The sequence below is a fragment of the Quercus suber genome, unplaced genomic scaffold (genome assembly GCF_002906115.3).
Source record: "Quercus suber isolate HL8 unplaced genomic scaffold, Cork oak 2.0 scaffold_148, whole genome shotgun sequence".
Classification (NCBI taxonomy): domain Eukaryota; kingdom Viridiplantae; phylum Streptophyta; class Magnoliopsida; order Fagales; family Fagaceae; genus Quercus; species Quercus suber.
Window position 1 is genome coordinate 829,457 of NW_027069609.1, and position 20,860 is coordinate 850,316.

At 36.0% G+C, this 20,860-nt stretch overlaps 2 protein-coding genes across 2 annotated transcripts; one reads left to right on the forward strand and one right to left on the reverse strand.

Annotated features, from left to right (window-relative positions):
- The first annotated feature begins 143 nt into the window (after positions 1-143).
- LOC136069029 (uncharacterized) lies at positions 144-677 on the forward strand. Its single transcript, XM_065777090.1, has one exon. The coding sequence runs from the start codon at positions 144-146 to the stop codon at positions 675-677; it is 534 nt and encodes a 177-aa protein (XP_065633162.1).
- A 2,273-nt stretch (positions 678-2,950) lies between these two features.
- On the reverse strand, positions 2,951-4,170 carry LOC136069030 (uncharacterized). Its single transcript, XM_065777091.1, has 3 exons — positions 4,167-4,170; positions 3,015-3,746; positions 2,951-2,964 (listed from the first exon to the last, which is right to left on the reverse strand). The coding sequence occupies exons 1-3, from the start codon at positions 4,168-4,170 to the stop codon at positions 2,951-2,953; spliced, it is 750 nt and encodes a 249-aa protein (XP_065633163.1).
- Positions 4,171-20,860: the final 16,690 nt, after the last annotated feature.

Here is a 20,860-nt window from a genome sequence, read left to right on the forward strand (position 1 = left end):
CCCGTCTAGCCTGGGCCAGTGGCGATGAGATGGTTTAAGGCTTGAGAACTAATACTATTGACTCTTTTGAGAAGCTCACCAGGCCTTTGGTGCTCGTTTATTACTGTAGAAGGGTTGTTCAACCCTTGGGGTCGCTACTATCCATGTCTATGCGAGAAGGGGAAACCCTAAAAGCCTACTCAGACAGATACTGGGAAATGTTCAACGAGGTGGATGGGGCTCACGATGACGTGGCTATGAACACTTTTAAGGAAGGTCTTCCAACTGAGCACGGTCTGAGGAAGTCTCTGACTGGCAAGCCTGTTACTAGTGTACGTCAGCTTATGGATCGGATAGATAAATATAGAAGAGTAGAGGAAGATCAGATGCAAGGCAGAGGGAAGTCTAAAGCAGTAACTCAAGAGGGAGGGATTTCAGGCCGGACCGGTACAACAACAACCGACCTCGGAGGGACTTTGGGGGGCAGTCGGGGCCTGCCAACTCCCAGGTGGTTAGCCCGTGTTCCGAGAACCGTGCAGCGAGTTCTGGAGAAGATAAAGAACGAGCCGTTCTTTAGGTGGCCCAAAAGATGGCGGGGGATCCTGCGAAGCGTAATCGGAATCTTTACTGCCAGTACCATCAGACCAGGACATATCACCGAAGATTGTAACAATCTGTGGGATCACTTAGAGAGTTAGTGCAGAGAGGGAAAGTTGACCCAACTTCTGCATCAGTCCGGCGGCCGAGGAGGCCACGTAGGCTCGGCGTTTCAGGGGGATGCCTCAAGAGGACCTCACAGCTTAGTGGAAATTAAGTACACTATGAATGGAAGTATTAAACAGAAACTAAGTCATGTCAGGTTCTCGGACCACAGCTTAGTGGAAATTAAGTACACTATGAATGGAAGTATTAAACAGAAACTAAGTCATCTCAGGTCCTCGGACCACAGCTTAGTGGAAATTAAGTACACTATGAATGGAAGTATTAAACAGAAACTAAGTCATGTCAGGTCCTCGGATCACAGCTTAGTGGAAATTAAGTACACTATGAATGGAAGTATTAAACAGAAACTAAGTCATGTCAGGTCCTCGGACCACAGCTTAGTGAAAATTAAGTACACTATGAATTGAAGTATTAAACAGAAACTAAGTCATGTCAGATCCTCGGACCACAGCTTAGTGGAAATTAGTACACTATGAATGGAAGTATTAAACAGAAACTAAGTCATGTCAGGTCCTCGGACCACAGCTTAGTAGAAATTAGTACACTCTGAATATAAGTGTTAAACTGAAACTAAGCTATAACAAACTGTTTAGACATTAAACTTGCTTGTAATCAAGGCCTTCTAAAAGGGGTTCATGTGACTAAGATACGTATCGAAGTATATGCTATGAGCATCACTTAAAGCATTTCAAGGGGATTAATACCCCTCTGGATGAATCGTAAAAATGCTATCCTAGGTAAGTATAATTTTCTAATGAATGTCACAGGAAACCTTTATAAAACCGCGGAGGTTACTGTTATAACCTGCTTTGAGTTCTTAATAATCGAATATAAAGTTGTGATTCTTCCCTATCATGTCAACTCTTATCCTTCTTACTTTCCGAGATCATAAAAAAAAAAAAATAGATAACCAAACATAAGAAATAAAGAACAATCATACACGAAATTATATAGATAATAAACGAAACCTCAGATGTCTCTTATAACTTGCAAAAAAAATAAAAAATAAATAAATAAATAAATAAAAAAGATAAAAAAAAAGGGGGCACTAAAAAGAATTTAACTACAAGCAACTACTTGGTTAGCTTTATTTGGAGCTTGGGAGTGGCTTTGCCAGCTGCCTCATGAGGAACATCCTTTTCCTGCGCCGTGGAAATGTCTCCAGCAGACAGGGTAGTTGAGGCTAAGGCCTGTTCGAAAGTGCGAGAGGCCGCTTTAGCTTTGAGCCCCGCTACTTCTTTGGCCGAGGAGAGCTCCTTTGCTTTTCTAGGCACTAGTGATTGCTCCTGCTGACCGAGTGTGGGAGAAGCCTGAGTCTGAACTTCCTCGGGTAGCTCAGCAACAGTAGCAGATACCTCCCCTATGGGGGTAGAGGGAGTAGAGGCCCGAATAGCTGGGGGGAAGTAGATATTTTCAGGTTTCCTCAACTCTGAGGAAGATCCAACTCTAGCTCGGTCGAGGGCCTCTTGCCAAGTCAAGGCACAGTATTCCCGGCACACGACGGGCACCTCAGCTCGGAAATTATCCTCTGTCTCGACAACGCCCACATTGTAACCCTGCTGCTCAGCGGCGTCTTTTCCTTTTTCAGCCTCGGCTTTGGCTTTCTCAGCCTGATCTCTAAGTTTCTAGACTTCTTCCAGTTGTTTCTGCAGGGTCAGCACCTGTTCCTTAGAGGTTGCCAGCTGGGCGTTGGCATCACGCAGAAGCCGCCCTTGGTCCTCGGCCTGTCTTTGGAACCCCTCTAGGGCCGAATCATCACTTTTTCGAGCCTCTGCTTCGGCTGCTAACTTCTTCTTTAGCTGCGCAATGTTTTGCTCGGAAGCATTCAGAGTGCGTACAGCTGATATCCTTTTCTTCTTCTCATCATCTATTTGATCGTAGTAGGATTTGGCTATCTCCTCCAGCCTGAAGGTGGCTTGAACGGCCTAGAGAAAAAGGGAGTTAGAAATATGCAACAATAAAAAATATATATATATACAATAATAATAAAATAAAAAGAATAATGTAACGGTTGTAGCGTCGAACCATGCCCAAGTATCTTTTGGTATTTTGAAAGACCTCGTCCCTCTTGATCGCTCTCAGCTCAGCCATGTCCTTAGGAAGAAGAAGTGTTTCCTCTAATGCTGAGGCAACTCAGCACCCAAGTCCGCCACTGAAGTCCCTAATTGAAGCATCCTCCTTTATAGGCCTTTTATCGAGCATTAGGGTTGGGAGCCAGGCCTCGGGATCCGAGGACTGAATGGTTGTTTTATCCACCTCTCGCTGTGTTCCATGACTTGTTTTCTGCTGCTTAGCAGCTCTTTGGTCCTCACCCTCGCTGGTAGTGTGAGTCCGCCCTGTGTCCATCACTTCTTTGCCCTTCGGCTCTCTCCTCCTCTTCGGATCACTGGGCTCAGTCACAGTTGGTTGGGATGACTGAAGAGGTGGAGGGGGAAGAGACGGAGGTTGGACCTGAACTTGCTTTTCCACCACCCTGCCGGGCTGACCCTCAATTACTTCTTTCAAGCTCCTCTGACTTCTCCTTTGGATAACCATCTTCTTAGAGGTCGCTTCAAGAGACTGGGGGTGATCAAAAACTTCAAATTCGTCGGCAGAATCAGGCAACTCCACAAGTCCTCCTGGGATGTCTTCTTCTTCTTTTTCTTCTTCCTCTTCTTCTCCTTCTTCTTCTTCTTCTTCTTCTTCGTTTTCTTTTTCTCTATCTTCTTCTCCCACTTTTTGGGGAATGGAGCGTGATGATGAAGCTCCTATAGAAAGAGTGGCCTCAGGCGATGGTTCAGTAAAGGGCTCACCTTCAGGAATAGGGTCGCCCTCAAGAACGATGAATCCCTCAAAGACTACACTGATACGGTGGAGCCGAGGATCTTTTGCCTTTATCACGCACTTGGGAGCCTGAAAGGCTGTGGACGCAGGTTTGTACTTGAGTATTAAGTGTGCTGCTCGTAATTGGCTGTCGGAGGGATTCACATATACCTCGGACCGCAGAATTCTATCTAGGCTCTCCCTGTTGATCAGTCTGAGACGACGTCTAGTGGCGCGTTTGTCTGCAAAGTAATTAAAACATAAAAAGAAAATTCCATTAGGAACAAAAACTGCTTCAAATAAAAAATTAATCTGACTTATCAGGGACGTATATCCTAGGAACCCCACCTGGTTGTCCCTCTTCAGTTGGGCAAGGCAAACCATCGTGCCACTCCCCGGAAAAAATAAGGAAATCGTCTTTAAAACCCTTGTTTGAGGTAGGGAGGCACTGAATTAATCTTACTGCAGGGTACCTAGACTTAAGGTAATATCCCTGATCCTTCAAATGATTGAGGTTATATACCCAATTCACATCGTGATGGGTCAAACCTAAATTGTATAAGGCGTTTAAAGCCTCTATACTCCCGAGCACCCTGAACATATTCGAGACGCACTGCGTGGGAGATAACCTAAAAACCTGAGGTAATTTCTCGTCAAATTACCCATTGGGATAGTCATCCCTCCCTCGACAAAAGCTACCATGGGAATTACTACCTCCCCCGTTTTTCTATCGTGCGACCAAGTTTGGGAGGAAGCGTATCTCATACCCACTGATGGGGGAATTCTATACTTAGTCCTAAATAATTCTATTTGCTCCTCGGAATCAACTAGATACTTAAATCTACCCATTTTCTAACAATAGCAGAGAAAAACTGATACAGAAGATGGAAAACTAGGGAGGGTTAAGGAAACTTACAGGTTTGGAAAATAGCTCCTCGGACGGGCTCTTAGTATTTATGAGAACGTGGAGTAACGAGAGAAAGACAGATTCAATGAATATGTGCTGAGAGAGAGTAATTTGTAACTGAAGAAAGATTTGATTTGAAAGGCACTTTACAAGAGCACAGAAAGTAGGAGCGGGAAAAACCCCGCCCATAAATGCAAAGGATCCCCCACTGTTAGATTTGCATCAGATCGTTGAACGTGTGGGACAACAGAGCAGTTATCATTTAATGATAGCGTGCTCGTGACGCCGAAACGTCAGGAACGTGCTTTGGGCAAACAAAAAGACATTCTGAAAGCGGGGGAAACCTACGAAATAAATGAGGGCTGAATATCAAAATCTCCCTTTTTCCCGAGGTAGCAAAAAGCGAAATTTTGAGGGGCTATTGTGGGGCCTGTTAGTTAAAAAGGTATAGTAATCCTCAGAAGTGGGCTCGGGGCCCAATGGCCCAATCCGAGGACACTTAGTTATCCGAGAACAGCCTAAAAAAGTTTTATTCTTACCAAGTGGGTAATATAGGAGGAACGAGTAGATATTATATATACAGCGGCATAACACACATCCGAGGACACCAAAGTCCGAGGTGAATGTAACTTTCATGTTAGTGGAGAGACTCCGCCAAGTTATATCTGAACTGGAAATTGGATATAGCTTAAGGATGCGTCGGGGAAGGTAGTAAATATCTTCTAGGGCCATCACCTCCACATTAAATGCTTTCCAGCTAACACTCTGGCCGCATTAATGTGGAGGTGATACTTGAACAGTAACTAAGCAGCTTTATGGCCACTAAGCTGAAGGTTCTGGTAGGTGCTGGATGGGACAGAAAGGAGCTCCCAAGATAAGAACTACACGTGTACGATGGAAATGGGGGGAAAACGGAGTATATAACATAGGAATGAAAGAAATAGAGGAGGACTTTTGGGGGGAGGAAAAAAAGAAAAAAAGAAGAGAGAGACTAACTAAAAGAGAGCCGAGGAGAGGTTTTTGAGAAAGAAAAGGGAATGAAACCTAAAGTATCCCTTATTACTTGATGAGTAGAACCTTTCCTGAAAAACGGTACTAGTTCTTGGACCCATACTCTAAAAATTTATTGTTTGGGCTTGTTGGGCTGAAAACCCATCCGTACTCAGGGTCAATCCAAATTGAGTCCCTACAGGTTTTTTTTAGTCAAAATTTTTCATTCATATCTCATAATCCAATGAAATTTATGCATTTGGCATATCCAAATAGTGCAGACTCCATTGAATGGTATGAGACCTAGTCCAAAAAAATGAATAAACCCATGCACTGGAATGTGGATAATAACTTCAATACTATTTTGTTGTTCATTAACTTTTTTTCCAAAAAAAAAAAATCATTTTTTTAAAATTATGTCTCATCCCACACTTCACTATTTTGGTTATAAAAAATACATAAATCTCATTGAACTAAGGCATAAATCTCAAATTGGAATAAATAAAAAATTTTGACATTAAAGAAATAGTCTTTAAGATGGTTTTTGACAAGGTCAATCCAGTATGTAACTATGTATTTGCATTGGTAACAAATCTCAAGAAGGCATTTGGTTTGCCGTGATGTTATACCACACCGTAATATTACATTTTTGTAATCTTACATTAATGTAAGATTATAAAAATGTAATCACAATACAATAATACAATATTACATTGTTTAGGAAAGTGATGAGATTAAGGTGGTGTGATATATTTTGTAATTTTAGATTATGGTAATATTAGAAAAAATAAAATAAACCAAAAACCTTGGAGTATATTATTCCTATGGTTTAGCTATTTAGTAGTTTGATTATGTTTTTATTACAGGGAATAATCATTCCTTCTAAATAGCTATTATTTAAAATGAGGAATAATTATTCATCTTTAAAAGGGTTGTAATAATTATTCCTTAATAGATGTATTAATTTCTAAAATTAATATATTTCCAAATAAACAGACTTTCCATATGCACATAATAATTATGAAAATAATAAATTATAAAAAATAACTAATCTCTTTTTCAAAATAAAAAAAAATTAGGAAATATAATTATATCAGTAAGATATTTCTTAAAATATATCTTAAGTTTAATTTAAAATGTTTTCATTTCATTGTTTTCAGAGTTTTTATTATTGTGTCGTTATTAAACAAATGAATAGTAATAAGTATTGTATTACAACATTTTGTATTTCTTATAATATCTATTCATATTCCTATATAATTACATTTACAGTCTATCAATTATCAAACATGCCCTTAATGTCACATCAAGACACATCACAATGAACCAAATGTCCTTTAAGAGTATTGGTTATCTTATACTTACGAAAAAGTATTTTGTATCAAATACTTACTTTTGTACATATTTAATACACAGTTTTTTAAAAATGTGTTTTAAAAATATAATTTTAATTAAAATTGTAAACACAATTTTAACTAAAATTTATTGATTCGCATTTTGAATTGAATCTTTGTTTGCAAAATCTTTTTTCAAAGGAATGAGTAAAGTGAGTGTGTGCAAGTCTTTATCAAGATCTAACAAAATCTTTACATTGTGTTTGGTTGGGTGGAATTTAGGAAGGATGGAAAATGTAAGAAGGAAAATGGAGTGGAAAACTGAGTTTTCCTCTGTTTGGGAATGGGAAGAAAATAGGGGGAGTGGAAAATCCGGGAGAAAATTTTCTCTCCTGGGCCCACAATTTTTTTCCTCCCAAATTGGGAGGAAAAGCAATGAGAGAAAACTGCCTCAGTGTAGTTTTATCATAATGCCCTCCCAATTTTTTTTTTTTTTCAACGTGACCTGAACGTTCTCTTCTATTTTTTTTTTTTCTTTTCAACATGACCTAAACATTCTCCTCTTCAACGTGACTTGATCTAATTTTTACATTATAATAATAAAAATAATAATATAAATATATATATATATATGATGTGATAAATTTTATATTATGTAACAAGTACAAATAAATCTATTTCTTACATATTATGTAACAAGGGTATAATAGTCAATTTATATAAATTATATTTTTCATCCTTCCTTTTTTCTCTCCAACCAAACAAAAGAGTTTTCCACCTTCCTACTTTTTCACCCCTCCAACCAAACACAAGAGGAAAAACTAAATATTTTTCATTCTCTTACTTTTTCATCTTTCCATAATTTTTTGTACTCTCACTTTTCCACTCTTCCGTCCACACGGACCCTTAACAATGATCTATCAAGCTTACAAGCTCCAGCACATGGGAATGTCCCGTCCCGTACAAGCTAGTCTTTAACGTTACAATTCTTCTCTACTTTCCAAATACTTCAAGCTAAACATCAATTTTTTTTCTAATAAATTTTTTACAATGTAATATCTATAAATCTCAAGCTTTGAGATTATAGTTTTCTTTTATTTATTTATTTCCTTTTATTTTTAATATTCCTCACAAAGATGAAATTAAATAGCCAAAAATAAATATTTTGCAGGTGTTTTGTTTAAAGCAAATGTCACAAGGTTATTCATGTAAGCCTCCAAATCCCTACATCTTGACCAAGTATGCATATTTCATAATGAAGTGGCATAAGTATTATTCAATGTGTATGTTTTATCATTTAATTCTTTTTTCTTTCTTGTCTGTTAAATTTGTTTTATCATTTAATCCTTTTTTCTTTCATTAGGAAATGGCATAAATAATCTTTCTTTCTTGCCAATTTTTTTTTTTTTTTTAATTTAAGCAATCAAGAAAAATTAATAAAGAATCTAAATTTTGAGGAACCAAATTGGTTTTCTTTTTTAAAATCTAAATATACGCTAACAAGAAATAAAATTATAAAAATAAATAAAAGTAATTACAAGTTGGAATACAAAGAATGAAATCAAGGACTTAATTTTTTTATGTTTGCAAAAAATATAAAAACTGTTATCTTGGAATAAAAAAGAAAATTAACAAAAAGAGATGCTTTAATGTTTTTATTTTTTCTTAAACCGGAACAAAAAAAAAAAAAAAAAAATCAGTTTTGAAGTTGACAGTACCACTTGCTCTAAGTTTGAGATTGATATAGGCCTTAAAACATTTGCGATGTTGTTTAACATTTAATAGCAACAGTAATAACGTGTAAAGATCATTGATATATAGGACAAAATTAAACAACTATTATTCTTATACAACAAGATTGAAATTGTTTAAATTTAAACATAGCAAAACAAGTTCTTAGTTTTGTGCTTTGGTTCTCGTTAACTTGTAATTTTTATTTCTCATTAATTCATATTTCTCAAATTTATATCTGTTATCAATTTGATCTTTAAAAATTAGAAGTTAACTAGAAGCAAAGCACAAAACTAAGGACTTGTTTTGCCATGTTTTCTGAAAACAGTTTCTAAAAGCATTCGCAGCAGTGGAGCTAAAAATTTAGCTTTTTAACTCCACTAAAAGTTACTTTATCTATTATACTTACACACATGCTGCAGCAGTGGATCTATTTTAACTATCAACACAATAAAATAATATAAACATCACAATAAAATAATATAACCCTACAATAAAATAATATATCCCATAACAACAAAAAAACATCCCAACACCGACCACAACCACCTCTATAGTCAGCCACAGCCACAACCACCACTACCACCACCACCACCACCACCACCACCAACACAAACACAACCAAACCCACAAACAAAATAAAAAACCAAACCACCATCATAGTCACCAATCCACCACCACAGCCACCAAACCCACAGGAAAAAAAAAATATCAAACACCGTACCACCAAACCATAGCCACAACAACCACCATCGCCACCACCACAGCCATCAAACCCAAAGAAGAAAAAAAAAATCAAACATCATTCCACCACCACAGCCATCAAACCCACAGAAGAAGAAAAAAAATCAAACATCGTGAGCCGGTGGATCGACGGGTTGGCGGTGTGATTCGATGGCGTGGATCGACGGGTTGGCGGCATGGATCGACGAGTTGGCGGCGTGGATCGACGGCGTGGGCCTGCAGCGTGAGCCGGTGGCGTGGGTGGACGGGCCAGCGAATGAGAGAAGAGATGACAGGAACGAGAGAGAGAGTGACTGGTGTTCTGTGCAGAAAGAGAAAGAGGGTGAAATGAAAAAATAAAATGTGAAGTTAATACAGCTGTCATTAAAATATTATTATTATTTTTTTGCTCCAAGCATATAGATGTGCACTGTAGCAATTCATCTATAATTTTTAACTTTGCCTCCACTGCTGCAAGGGTTTTTTTTGTGTTTGTGGAGCTAAATTTTAGCAATATAGTATTATAGCTACACTGCTGTGAATGCTCTAAGATGCCAGCGCTAGTCTTGCTTGTTCAAGCCTGGGCCCCATCTTAAAAGACAACACAACCCATCTTCTTTTGGTGTATTAATTGATGGTCCTACTCGTTCTATTTATCGTTCTAATAACTGTGTCATTCTTTCTTTCAGCCAGTGGGGGGTGGGTAGTTACACCAAAACACAAAAAAGAATGTTGCAGCAATGGAGTTAAAGCTAAAAATTTTAGCTTCTCAGCTATAATGTACATCTAAGAGTATTCGCAGCAATAGTACCATATAGGTATAATGATATTTTTTTAGCTCAAAATCACAAAAAACACCACATAGCAGTGGAGCTAAATCTAAAAGATTTAGCTCCAAAGCTACAGTGCACATCTATCTTTAGATGTGCACTGTAACTCACAGGTTATAAAAAAAAAAAAAAAAAAAATTATTACATTTCTCTTTCTTCTCTCATTAAATAATCTTTTCCTATTCTCTCTCTCTCTCCGGCTTCTCTCTTTCTTCTTTCTTCCTCAATTTTTTTCTCTCTAGCTCGCCGGCCACTCCCTCATCACCAATCTGTTCCGCCGACAAAGCTCGCCGACCCACCCCAAGCCCCATCGCCTAATCTGTGCCTCTCTCTCGACAAACCCAGCTCACTGACCCAAGCCTCCGCCTTAGCCGCAAGCCACCGCTGATTGAGGTTTTTTTTTTTTTTTTAATGTATTTTCATATGGGTTTGGTGGCTATGGTGGTGGTGGTTGATTTTGGCTATGGTAGTGGTGGTGGATGATTTTGACAGTGAGATTGTAGATTTTGGTTGTGGTGGTGGTGGATAATTTTGGCTTTAACAGTAGGTTTTGTGTATTTTGGCTTTAGCAGTAGCTTGTTCCTTGGTTTTGTTTTTTTTTTTTTTTTCTATGTTGTGTTGTGGTGGTTGTGGCTGGTGGTGGTGGTGGTGGTGGTGGTGGTGGTGGTGGTGGTGGGTGTGGTTGTGACTTTGGCTGTGGCTGACGATAGTTCGGTTGTTTTTTTTTTGGTAGTAGGATATATTATTTTATTGTAGTGGTTATATTATTTTATTATGATATGTATGTTATTTATTGTGTTGAAAGTTAAAATAGATTCACTGCTGCAGTATGTATGTAGGTAAAATAGATAAAGTGACTTTTTGTGTAGCTAAATAGCTAAAATTTTGCCTTCATTGCTGCGAATGCTCTAAAGATAGATGTGCCTGTTGCTCAAAGGTAAAAAAGAAAAAAAAATACTATTTTATGTTGCGTTCACACTGATAAGAATATTTTAATATTATTTTTTCTTTTCCTTTATTCTCTCCTCTTTTCCATTTTTGCTCGTTGCCCCTCTCTGCTTAGTCCTCTCCCTTTTCGTTTCAACCCGTTGCTGCCAACCAAGCCCCTGCCCAACGCCAACCACTCTATCTCGCATTTTCTCTCTCTCTCGATCTCCACCTCAAAGGCCGAACCTCTGAGCTCCACCCTCTCTCTCTGCTATCTCATGCCCAGCGCCGATGTGGGTTTGTGTTTGTGTTTTCCGATTTATTGTGGGCAGTGGGCTTGTGTTTGTGTTTGTGGCAGTGGTCTTGTGTATTCCGATCTATGGGCATTTTGGTGCAATTGATGAAATTTTTGAAGAAAGAGGTTTGGGAAGAAAACTTTGGAGTACCTGACTAGGAAACCTATGGAGCTCGTCGACCCACCCCTTCTATCGACCCAGCTCGCCGACCCACGCCAACACTATCCTTCTCACTGAAGCCCAGCTCTGTGATTGGTGATTTTTTATTTTGTTTGTGATTGGTGACTTTGTTTGGTCTGGGTTGAGGAAAAAGATTGGAGATTTGGGTTTGTGGTTTGTGGTTTTTTTTTTTTTTTTTTTTTTTTGCTGTGGACTGGTGGTGGTGGTGGTGGTGGCTGTGGTTGTGGCTGTGGCTGATGATGGAGGTGGTTGTGGTTGGTGTTGTGGATGTTTTTTTGGTAGTGGGGTATATTATTTTATTGTAGTAGATATATTATTTTATTGTGATGTTTATATTATTTTATTGTATTAAAAGTTAAAATAGATCTACTGCTGTAGCATATGAGTATGTAAAATATATAAAGTAACTTTTTGTAGTACAAAATAACTAAATCTCTACTGCTGTGGATGCTCTAAGTATTTGACATTTTTTTAAAGACTTGGATCGGCCCTCCAAACTTCTCTTTTCGCGTGAAGATTTGATCGCTGAAAATATGTTAAGGGTACTTATGGAAATAATTTATTTAATTGAAATTAAAAAATTTTGCTGAAAATATCGTAAATAAAATTAAAAATTAGTTGTAATAGTACAATGAGATCTATAAATAATACCCAAAAAATGCAATAGAATCCATAAATAATAGCAAAAATAAGCTAAATAGTAAAAAAAAATTATCCAATATAAACTTGTCCAAACGCAACATGAGAAAGAGATGAACTTTTGAGATGATTTGGGTTATTACACACTCACTAATACCAAAAAAAAAAAAAAAAAAATAGAAAAAAAAAAAAAAAACTGAAACTGAAACTGGCTTGTTTGTGCAACATTGTATTAATGTAAGTGTACGGGGGAATTTAATCACCCTTTGAATTACCCAAGGAGGACTTGTGGGAAACTCTTTGTTGAGGTCTGTGCACGCCTGGTACCAGTAAAAAAAAAATTGTATGTGTAACATAATTTTCCCTTTTGATATCATAGCCATCGAAGAATGGATGAGAAATAATTCGACCATTCGCATCTAGCATCTTCAAAAAATTTTATTTTATCATCTCAAAAATTATTTTATTTATTATACCATATTATTTTATAATATACTTAACATCTCAACTTTTATTTTTCTATATAACACATTAAAATAATATATATTTACACAATAAAATATACAACACAAAACCATCTCTCCTCTTTTACAATTACAACTTTGGGTAATGTGAGCTTTTAGTACTTTGATGCTAAAATATAGTATATTGTGAGGTCTAGAAGATTGGATACTAATGCCCACACACGCATTTTAAACTCAAATAGTGGCTTCAAATTATGATTTTAGATGATTAAAACCTGGTGCTTGTATGTGTGTAATAAACAGTTTTTTTTCCGTGGCTATTAGAGCATTTACATTCGGTTTCTACAAAAAAAATTCCATTTTACTAACTCAAAAGCTATTTTATCATTTATACCATGCTATTTTATAACATACCCAACATTCCAAACTTTTTTTTTTTTACCATTTTATTTAAATATGATTTTTTATTCTATTTTTTACTATTGCTCTCTCTCTTCCTCTTCCTTTATCTCTCCTTCTTCCTCAACCTACCAACCAACCACAACACCCAAACCCACCAAGCAAAACACACACACACACACACACACACACACAAAGCAAACCCACCAAGCAAAAAACACACACACAGCAATCCCACATCCCAATCCACCATTGCCAATCAAACCACCAAGCAAAACACACACACAAGAAACCCACAAAACTCCACAACCACAACCACAACCACAATAGCCAATCAACCACCATCAATCACCCACCCCCACCACCATGAACCTGACCCACAACGAAAATCCATGGCAACAACAGCAAACCCACAGTGAAGAGTGAAGACACACCCGCCGTTGATTAATTGCTCAACCCACCACGGCAACCCTCCAACCCAGATTCAACCCACAACATCAAACTCACCACGACAAACCTCCACAAAAGCAAACCCATCACGTCGATCTACTGCACCACGACCACCACGACCCACCACGCCCTAAACCCACAACCCACTATCTCACCACCACCAAATTTGACTAACACCCTTCAACCAGTAGATCGGTGAAGACCTGGACTGAAACCCATGGTTCTGCTTCATACAGCTTTAATCTTTGCTTCTCGGCTTCTCGGCTTCATCAGCGTGGAGGCCTAACCATACACACGGAGATAAAGAGAGTGGGAGACGAAAGCAAGACTGAGAGACTAAGAAAGAAAATGAGTGAGAACAGAGAAAGAAAAGAATGAGGAGAGAGAAAGAATAAAAAAAAAATTAAAATATATTATAATTTTTACAATTGAGAGACTCGGTAATGTGGAGTTTTGGGGTTTTGATGCTAAATTATACCAACATATACCATTTAGAAGACTAGATGTTGTACATTTTTAGACCTCTTAACACAAGTTGTTTAACCTAGATATTTAGTCAAGTGATTACTTAAATAAATTATTTAGTTATAAGTTAGCACAATAAAATCATATCATGTAAATAATGCGGAAATATAAAGAACACAACTATATGATAACCTAGGAAAATCTAACCGGTAAAAAACCGGGGGAGGATTTAACCTAACTATTCTCAAGGTAAAACAAATCCACTATGAAAGAATTGAAGTTTTTACAATAGAACTTAGACCACTAACATCTTATTGCTGTCTCGAGTAGAAAACTTACTACCACGACCACATGACAGTTCAGAGTCCACGTACTACTTCTTTCCTTGATTTGCAGCAATCACAAGTTCTCTTACTTGTGACTTTGAGACTTCACTCAAAGGTTTCAGATCTTCTTGAAAGTTCTTTATGCAGCAACTAAAGAGATAATCAAGTTCTTGACGCGAATCTTGATCTTGATAACTCTATGTGTGTGTATGAAGATAAACACCTCTAGATCTCACAAAAAATTCAACACACAGCTCTCCAAAAGACTTTTAAAACGTAGTTAGGGTTTTTCCTTTTATACTTAGAGTAAAACACAAAACCCTACACATCAAACAGGCTTGGGCTGAATTGAAATTTCTGCAGAAAAATAAATCTACACGTGGTTCGATTGATTGAGCCTTGCAGATTCTATCCAATAAATTCTGCAATCACTTGATTCCAATTTTACGATTAAACACACTTTGAGCAAGTTTAAACTTAGACTCTATATTTTGATCATGATTTGCCAACATATTACAAATTGAAGTTCTAATATATTAGTTCCTAAAGTCTTAGGACCTAACAAATGTGAATGCCCTTACCATTTTTTCTCTCTCTGGCTCTTCACAGTCTATTATTACCTTCTCTCTCTCCTTCTTACTCTTCCTGACCTCCATTATTGACTGCATCTTCCTATGACATTGACTTGCTTAAAAAGCTTGTTGCAGAAATGTCATGCTACAAAAAATGAAGTTTGATTAAAATAATTTGATTAATGAAATTCATAAACCTTGAAGAGCAAAATAATTTGATTAATGAAATGTCAGTTTTGGGCCATTATTTATATATCAATGTCATTTTTTCAACTAAAGCAGATACCACCTAATTTACCCCTAGTAAGAATCAAAGTATGCGTAACAAAACGAAGTTTTCAATCATTAATTTACCCCTAGTAAGAATCAAAGTATGCGTAACAAAACGAAGTTTTCAATCATTAATTTCATTTATTAACATCCACTTAAGTTTCTAGCAAAAAATGAAAAAGAAAAAGAGTTTTCTGATTATCTTCTTCTGCGCAGTCCTTAATTGTCCTCTATGTTTCCATGGTTTACCCAAAAAAAATTGTCCTCTATGGTTGGGAAAAATATACCCTGCACTAGGCTGTAGGCATATGTTTCCTCTCTCTCTCTCTCTCTCTCTCTCAATTGGTCCCACTAAAGAATGGGATCTACTAATTGCGACAGAAGAGAAGCATACACTCAATGCAGTGTATAATTCCTCGGTTGGTTGAGTCTGGACATGTAGCAATCTCTTCAATGATTCCAAGGTTCAAATCTAACCAACAACTTGGGGAGATCAATTTTGGTCCTATCACATCCCATCTAAACTTTATTAACGGGATCTGATCTGATCTGCTACTGAATTTGACAAGTCCATTCAGATCTCGAAGCTCACTTTTCAGACAACAAAAGGTTAAGGCAAATTTTTTGATAATCAAAAGGTTAAGGCAAATTAATTAATTGTATTAACAAATCGGAGTTAAAACAATCTCTTCTGTTCTGTCAGCTTCTTGAAGGAAATGCTAGTGCTGTGGGTATATGTAGTTGGTTATTATGGATTGTTTATGAATGTGAAAAAATAATTTAAACAGTGGATTCGGACTAGAAAAATTAAACTCTTAGTTCTTTTGGAAAACTCATTTTAGTCTTTACATTTTTAGGCTATTCTTATTTTAGTTCTTATATTTTATTTTTGTCGCTTTTAGTCTCTATTCTAAAAAGCACTTCCTGTTTTGGTCCCTGTCGTTACATCAGAAACGGAAAAAACTGACGTGGCAAATGGCAGGAATAAATAATACTAAATTAATGTCCACGTGGCCTAAATTAATAATAAAAAATGTTTTTTGGCGTTAAAAAATGTCACGTCAGCATCTAAATTAAAAAAAAATTAATTTATTAATCTTAACTAAATAAAAAAAATTAAAAACAAAAAATTATATGAATTAAAATCTAAGCGTGTCTTGAACAAGAACAACAATAAAACTCAGATCCAAGAACACAAACCCATAAATAAATAAAAAAAATAAAAAAAAATAAAAAACCACAGATTGGCCACAAATCCTCAACAAACCCCAAAAAAAACCCGGATTCTCTGTGCTTCTCTCATTCAGATCTGGACCGATAGACCACCCAATCATTACCGATTGGCCATGAGGTTAAAGAGAGAGACAAAGATGATGAGTTAGAGAGAGAATGAACTAGACATCAAGAGATTGAACTAAGAAGACGAAAGATCTGGGTTTTAATCACAGAGTGAGATCTTGGTGCAAAGCTCTTCGGGACTGAGATTGTAAGAGCAATCCACGTTAGCAAACTCTTTGAGAAGCTTCAGCCCAGCCTCGCTGAGCTTCTCCGCCACCAAAGCCGTCGACTTCGCGTCCAAAGAGCCAGAAGCTTTAACGATCACCACCAAGGGCTTTGAGAATTGCTGACTAGGATGGAGAGCTACGGAGAAAGCCAAGTTGAGTGACTGTCTGGAAGACAGCGACAACGACGGCGTTGCAAAAAAATAAAGGATTTACTGATACTAAAGGATTGACCTTTGAGCTTGCTTTCGTTTGCTGGGTTTTATTTTCTTCTTCTTCACTGTTTTCCTTTGTACGACGTTGTTTGTTTGTTGGGTCTTCAATGGCACATCTAAAAGGGAGTCCTAGCAGCTTGTCGATTTCTCAAGCGGAAATGGGTAAGGAAGCTTTCTAGGTTAGCCGAGAAATTTGGAAAAAGAGAGTAGAAATGAAAGCATTCTCTGTTTGGTTGCCGAGAAAACGCAGGAAAATAATTTGAAAGTGAAAGCTTTGTTCTTTTCTTTATAGTAAAACCCCCTTTAAGCTTTGTAGAGTGAAGGTTTTGAATTCTCGGCTCACAAAAATAAATTGATGTTAGAAGTTGTAGCTTACTTCATTCGCCTGTGTTTTCTTGCAACCAAGCGAAGCATAAACTTTCTCAGCGACAAAGATTTACTTTTTAAAAAAAAAAAAATTTTATGGGTTTGTGTTCTTATTGTTCTTATTCAAGACACACTTAGATCTCAATTCATATGATTTTTAGTTTTTAATTATGTTTTCAATTTTTTTATTTAGTTAAAATTAATAAATTGATTTTTTTTTTTTAAATTTAGATGCTGATGTGGCATGTTTTAATGCCAAAAAACATATTTTATTATTAATTTAGGCCACATGGACATTAATTTAATATTATTTATTCTTGCTGTTTGCCATGTCAGCTTTCTCCATTTCTGATGTAATGTCAGGGATGGCAATGGAGCGGGGTGAGGTCGAAGGATGGGGTCTTCGCCCCCGCCTCGCATGGATTTTTCTTTCCCTATCCCCACCCCTTAAGGCCCTGCGAAGCCCTGCCCCACCTCGTAAAATTTTATTTCTTGTTAATTTTCCCTACAACTATTACCATTTTTTTAAATAAAATGACGTGTTTCAATAATAAAAATATATTTGAAATTATAAATAAATTTATCCTATCAAATCAAACTAATTTTTAGCAAAAACTGAATAATATTATCTAAATGTTTAACAAGACAATTTCACAACAAAAATCTCATAGTATGACACAATAAAATAATCCAAAAAGTAAAATAAAGTAACAGATTGTGTCCAAACAAAGAAAGACTATAAGAAGTATTGGTTGTCTTTTTTTTTCTATGTAAGTTTAAAAACTAGCACACTCAGGTCCTCCCATTTTGTGACTATTTCATAGAGAATGGGACAAAGTCTCAAACCGGTAACAACCAAATGCCCACACACACACAATGACACAAACACAAATATTTAGAGTCTCGGACTCAGACCTGTACCTCATTAAAAAAGAAATATGTTCATGATGAAAAGTAAGATGAGAAAGACTTATGAATCATGAATGAAATCAGTAATTTAATAGTATATAAATTTGTTTTTAATAAAGACAAAAGAAAACGTTAAAATTGATACATTATTTCCAACTTTGCTAAAGAGAAAAAAGAGGTAGAGAGCCACGTTAAGTAGAATAAAATAAACTGATGATATTTTTGTTTAAGTAATAGGGCTTTAGAGTATGAAAAAATTATAATTTAAATCTTATTAATGTGGGGCGGGGTGGGTCTAAAAAGTGTAAACCCATCCCCGCCCTGCCCTGCGTGGTGGTGCGGGTTTAAAATCTCACCCCATCCCCGCCTCACCACCTTTGCGGTCGGGGGGGACCCACACAGGGCAAAGCGGGGAGGGGCAGGTCAAGCAAGGCGGGGCAAAATTGTCATCCCTATGTAACGACAGGGACTAAAACGAGAAGCGTTTTTCAGGATAGGGACTAAAAGCGATAAAAATAAAATGTAGGGACTAAAATGGGAATAGCCTGAAAATGTAGGGACTAAAATGTGCTTTCCGCATTCTTTTTTTCAACATTTGTTATCTTTCTATATGGCTCAAACCTTTAACAATCATTAATACAAAAAATAAAAAATAAAAGACTTTCTTATTCTTTTTCAAACGAAGTTTGACACATAAAAGAATCAATAATCTATTAATTATGATATAAATAAAAATAATAGTTGCATAGATAATTCCTAAAAATGAAGAGAAACTTAAAAATAAATAAATAAATAAATAAAACTTTATAAGATGGGTAAAGTGGGGTGGTGTGGGGGACAAGTTTATTATAAACTTTACAGTTGTGATAATATAAACTCTTTCTGGGTGAGTTGGTTGGGAAAACCCGAAAAACCTAAGAATCTCATGAGGCTTTTTAAAACAAAGAAGGGCCATGGTAATTAGTTGGAACTCTTCTAAAATTTCCAAGATAAGAACCAAATTAACCTCTGAATTAATTTATAAATGTGTCCTGAAATTAGTGATTATGTAAACGCATTGTGTCTGGGGAAGTGATGAGTTAGTTGGGGGACAAAAGTAAAACAATAGAGGCAATTTAGTACAATATTTTTATCAATAATTTTTAATCTTTAAACACAAAAAATTTATTATTAAAAAAAATATATATTTAATAAACTGTTTTAAACATATTTTTTTTATTATGAATATTTTAAACACATGTTTTTACCCTACTTTTTAAATCACAAAATTTACATTTTTTTAATCAAAGCTGTATTTAAAGGGTCTGCGGTTAATGCTTTCAGTGCTTTGACGCATAGTAAAACAACAGTGATGTTTGCACAAGAGATTCCCTGTTGAGTGTTGACTGGCAGATGGTGATGATTATATTTGCACAGGAATTCCATCTACCGACACATCGGATCCATTTTCTGTTTGCACAAGAGATTCTCTGTTGACTGGCAGATGGAGATAGTTATATTAGAAAATTCTGATAACACAATTTTTGTGCACAATTTTGTGCACAACTCGCCACGTGAGCGAGTTGTGCATAAAATTGTGCATTTGCACAGGAATTCCATCCACCGACACATCGGATCCATCTCTTCAATAATTGAGCTACGGGAGGAAACCTTGTTACACTTTTTGGATACAGTGTATTTTGTTAAAAATTAAAAATGTTATAGAAAAATTATTTTTAAATATATAAATAATATTGTAAAATTCAATTTTAATTTTTTTTTAAATAAAGTATTTATGGGTATTATAAATAGTGCACTATTGAATAACATATAATCACGGTGAAACGTTATTCTCAAAATGGGTACTAAATTCAAGTAGATGGTCACGATGGCCAAAATTTAGACAGACTTTGTGTAAGATTTTTTATTTTGCTTTTGCTTTTTTGTTTTATTTGTTTACACCATTGAGTTTGGGTTTGAGAAGGTGAAGAGGACCAAAATTTAGACATAAGGTATGATTTGATTTTTTTTCTTCTTCTTACGTTATTGTATTTGTGTTTCACCTAAATTGATTAGGGTCAAGATGGATTAAATTAAAACTACCTCGATCAAAAAGAGTCACTACTTTTAAACACGTATGACAGGAGTTTAGTTTAGATCAAAATTAATCTATATTTTTTTTTTCTATTAAACATTAAAGAGAAATTTACAATTTTAAAAATATTTCAAAAATTAATATTTTTAAAGAATTCGTTAATTTTTTCCATTTAAAAATGTTTAAAGGTGAAATATTGTTCCAAAGAGAGGCATTCTGAGGAGTCTACCAAACGAGCAATTCTTTGAAGATGAAAATAAACAAAGCAGAGAGTGACTCATGTATAATGTAGTATTAAAGAGACTAACAAGTAATTTCCTTGCAGATGAGAAGAAATAAAGTAGAAAGTGACTCATGCACAATAGAGTATTAAAGAGACTTTGAAATCGGTGAAAGACAATTTGTAACAATGAAGTGACATTTTTTAGTCTTTGGACTAAATATTTTTTATAAAAAAAATTTATTTGTGATATAATACTGATCAAATTGATTTAACAAAACTAAAAATAATTGTTTGAAAATACTCATCAAACATTTTTTGATGAGAAAATTTCGGCAATGCCGTTGCCCAAATTCTAAGAAAAAAAAGAAGAGATGAGAGAGAAATAATGGAATGAGAGGAAAGAAAAAAAAAGAATTTCGGTGATATAATTACTGAAATAGGAGAAAAAAAAATCAAAGAGAAAAAAAATGAAGAATTTCGGTAATTGGATTACCGAAATTCATTTGCCCTTGGCCCACAAAAACTGCCCAACCCGTTAACTTCAATTTTGCCGTTAGTATTGTT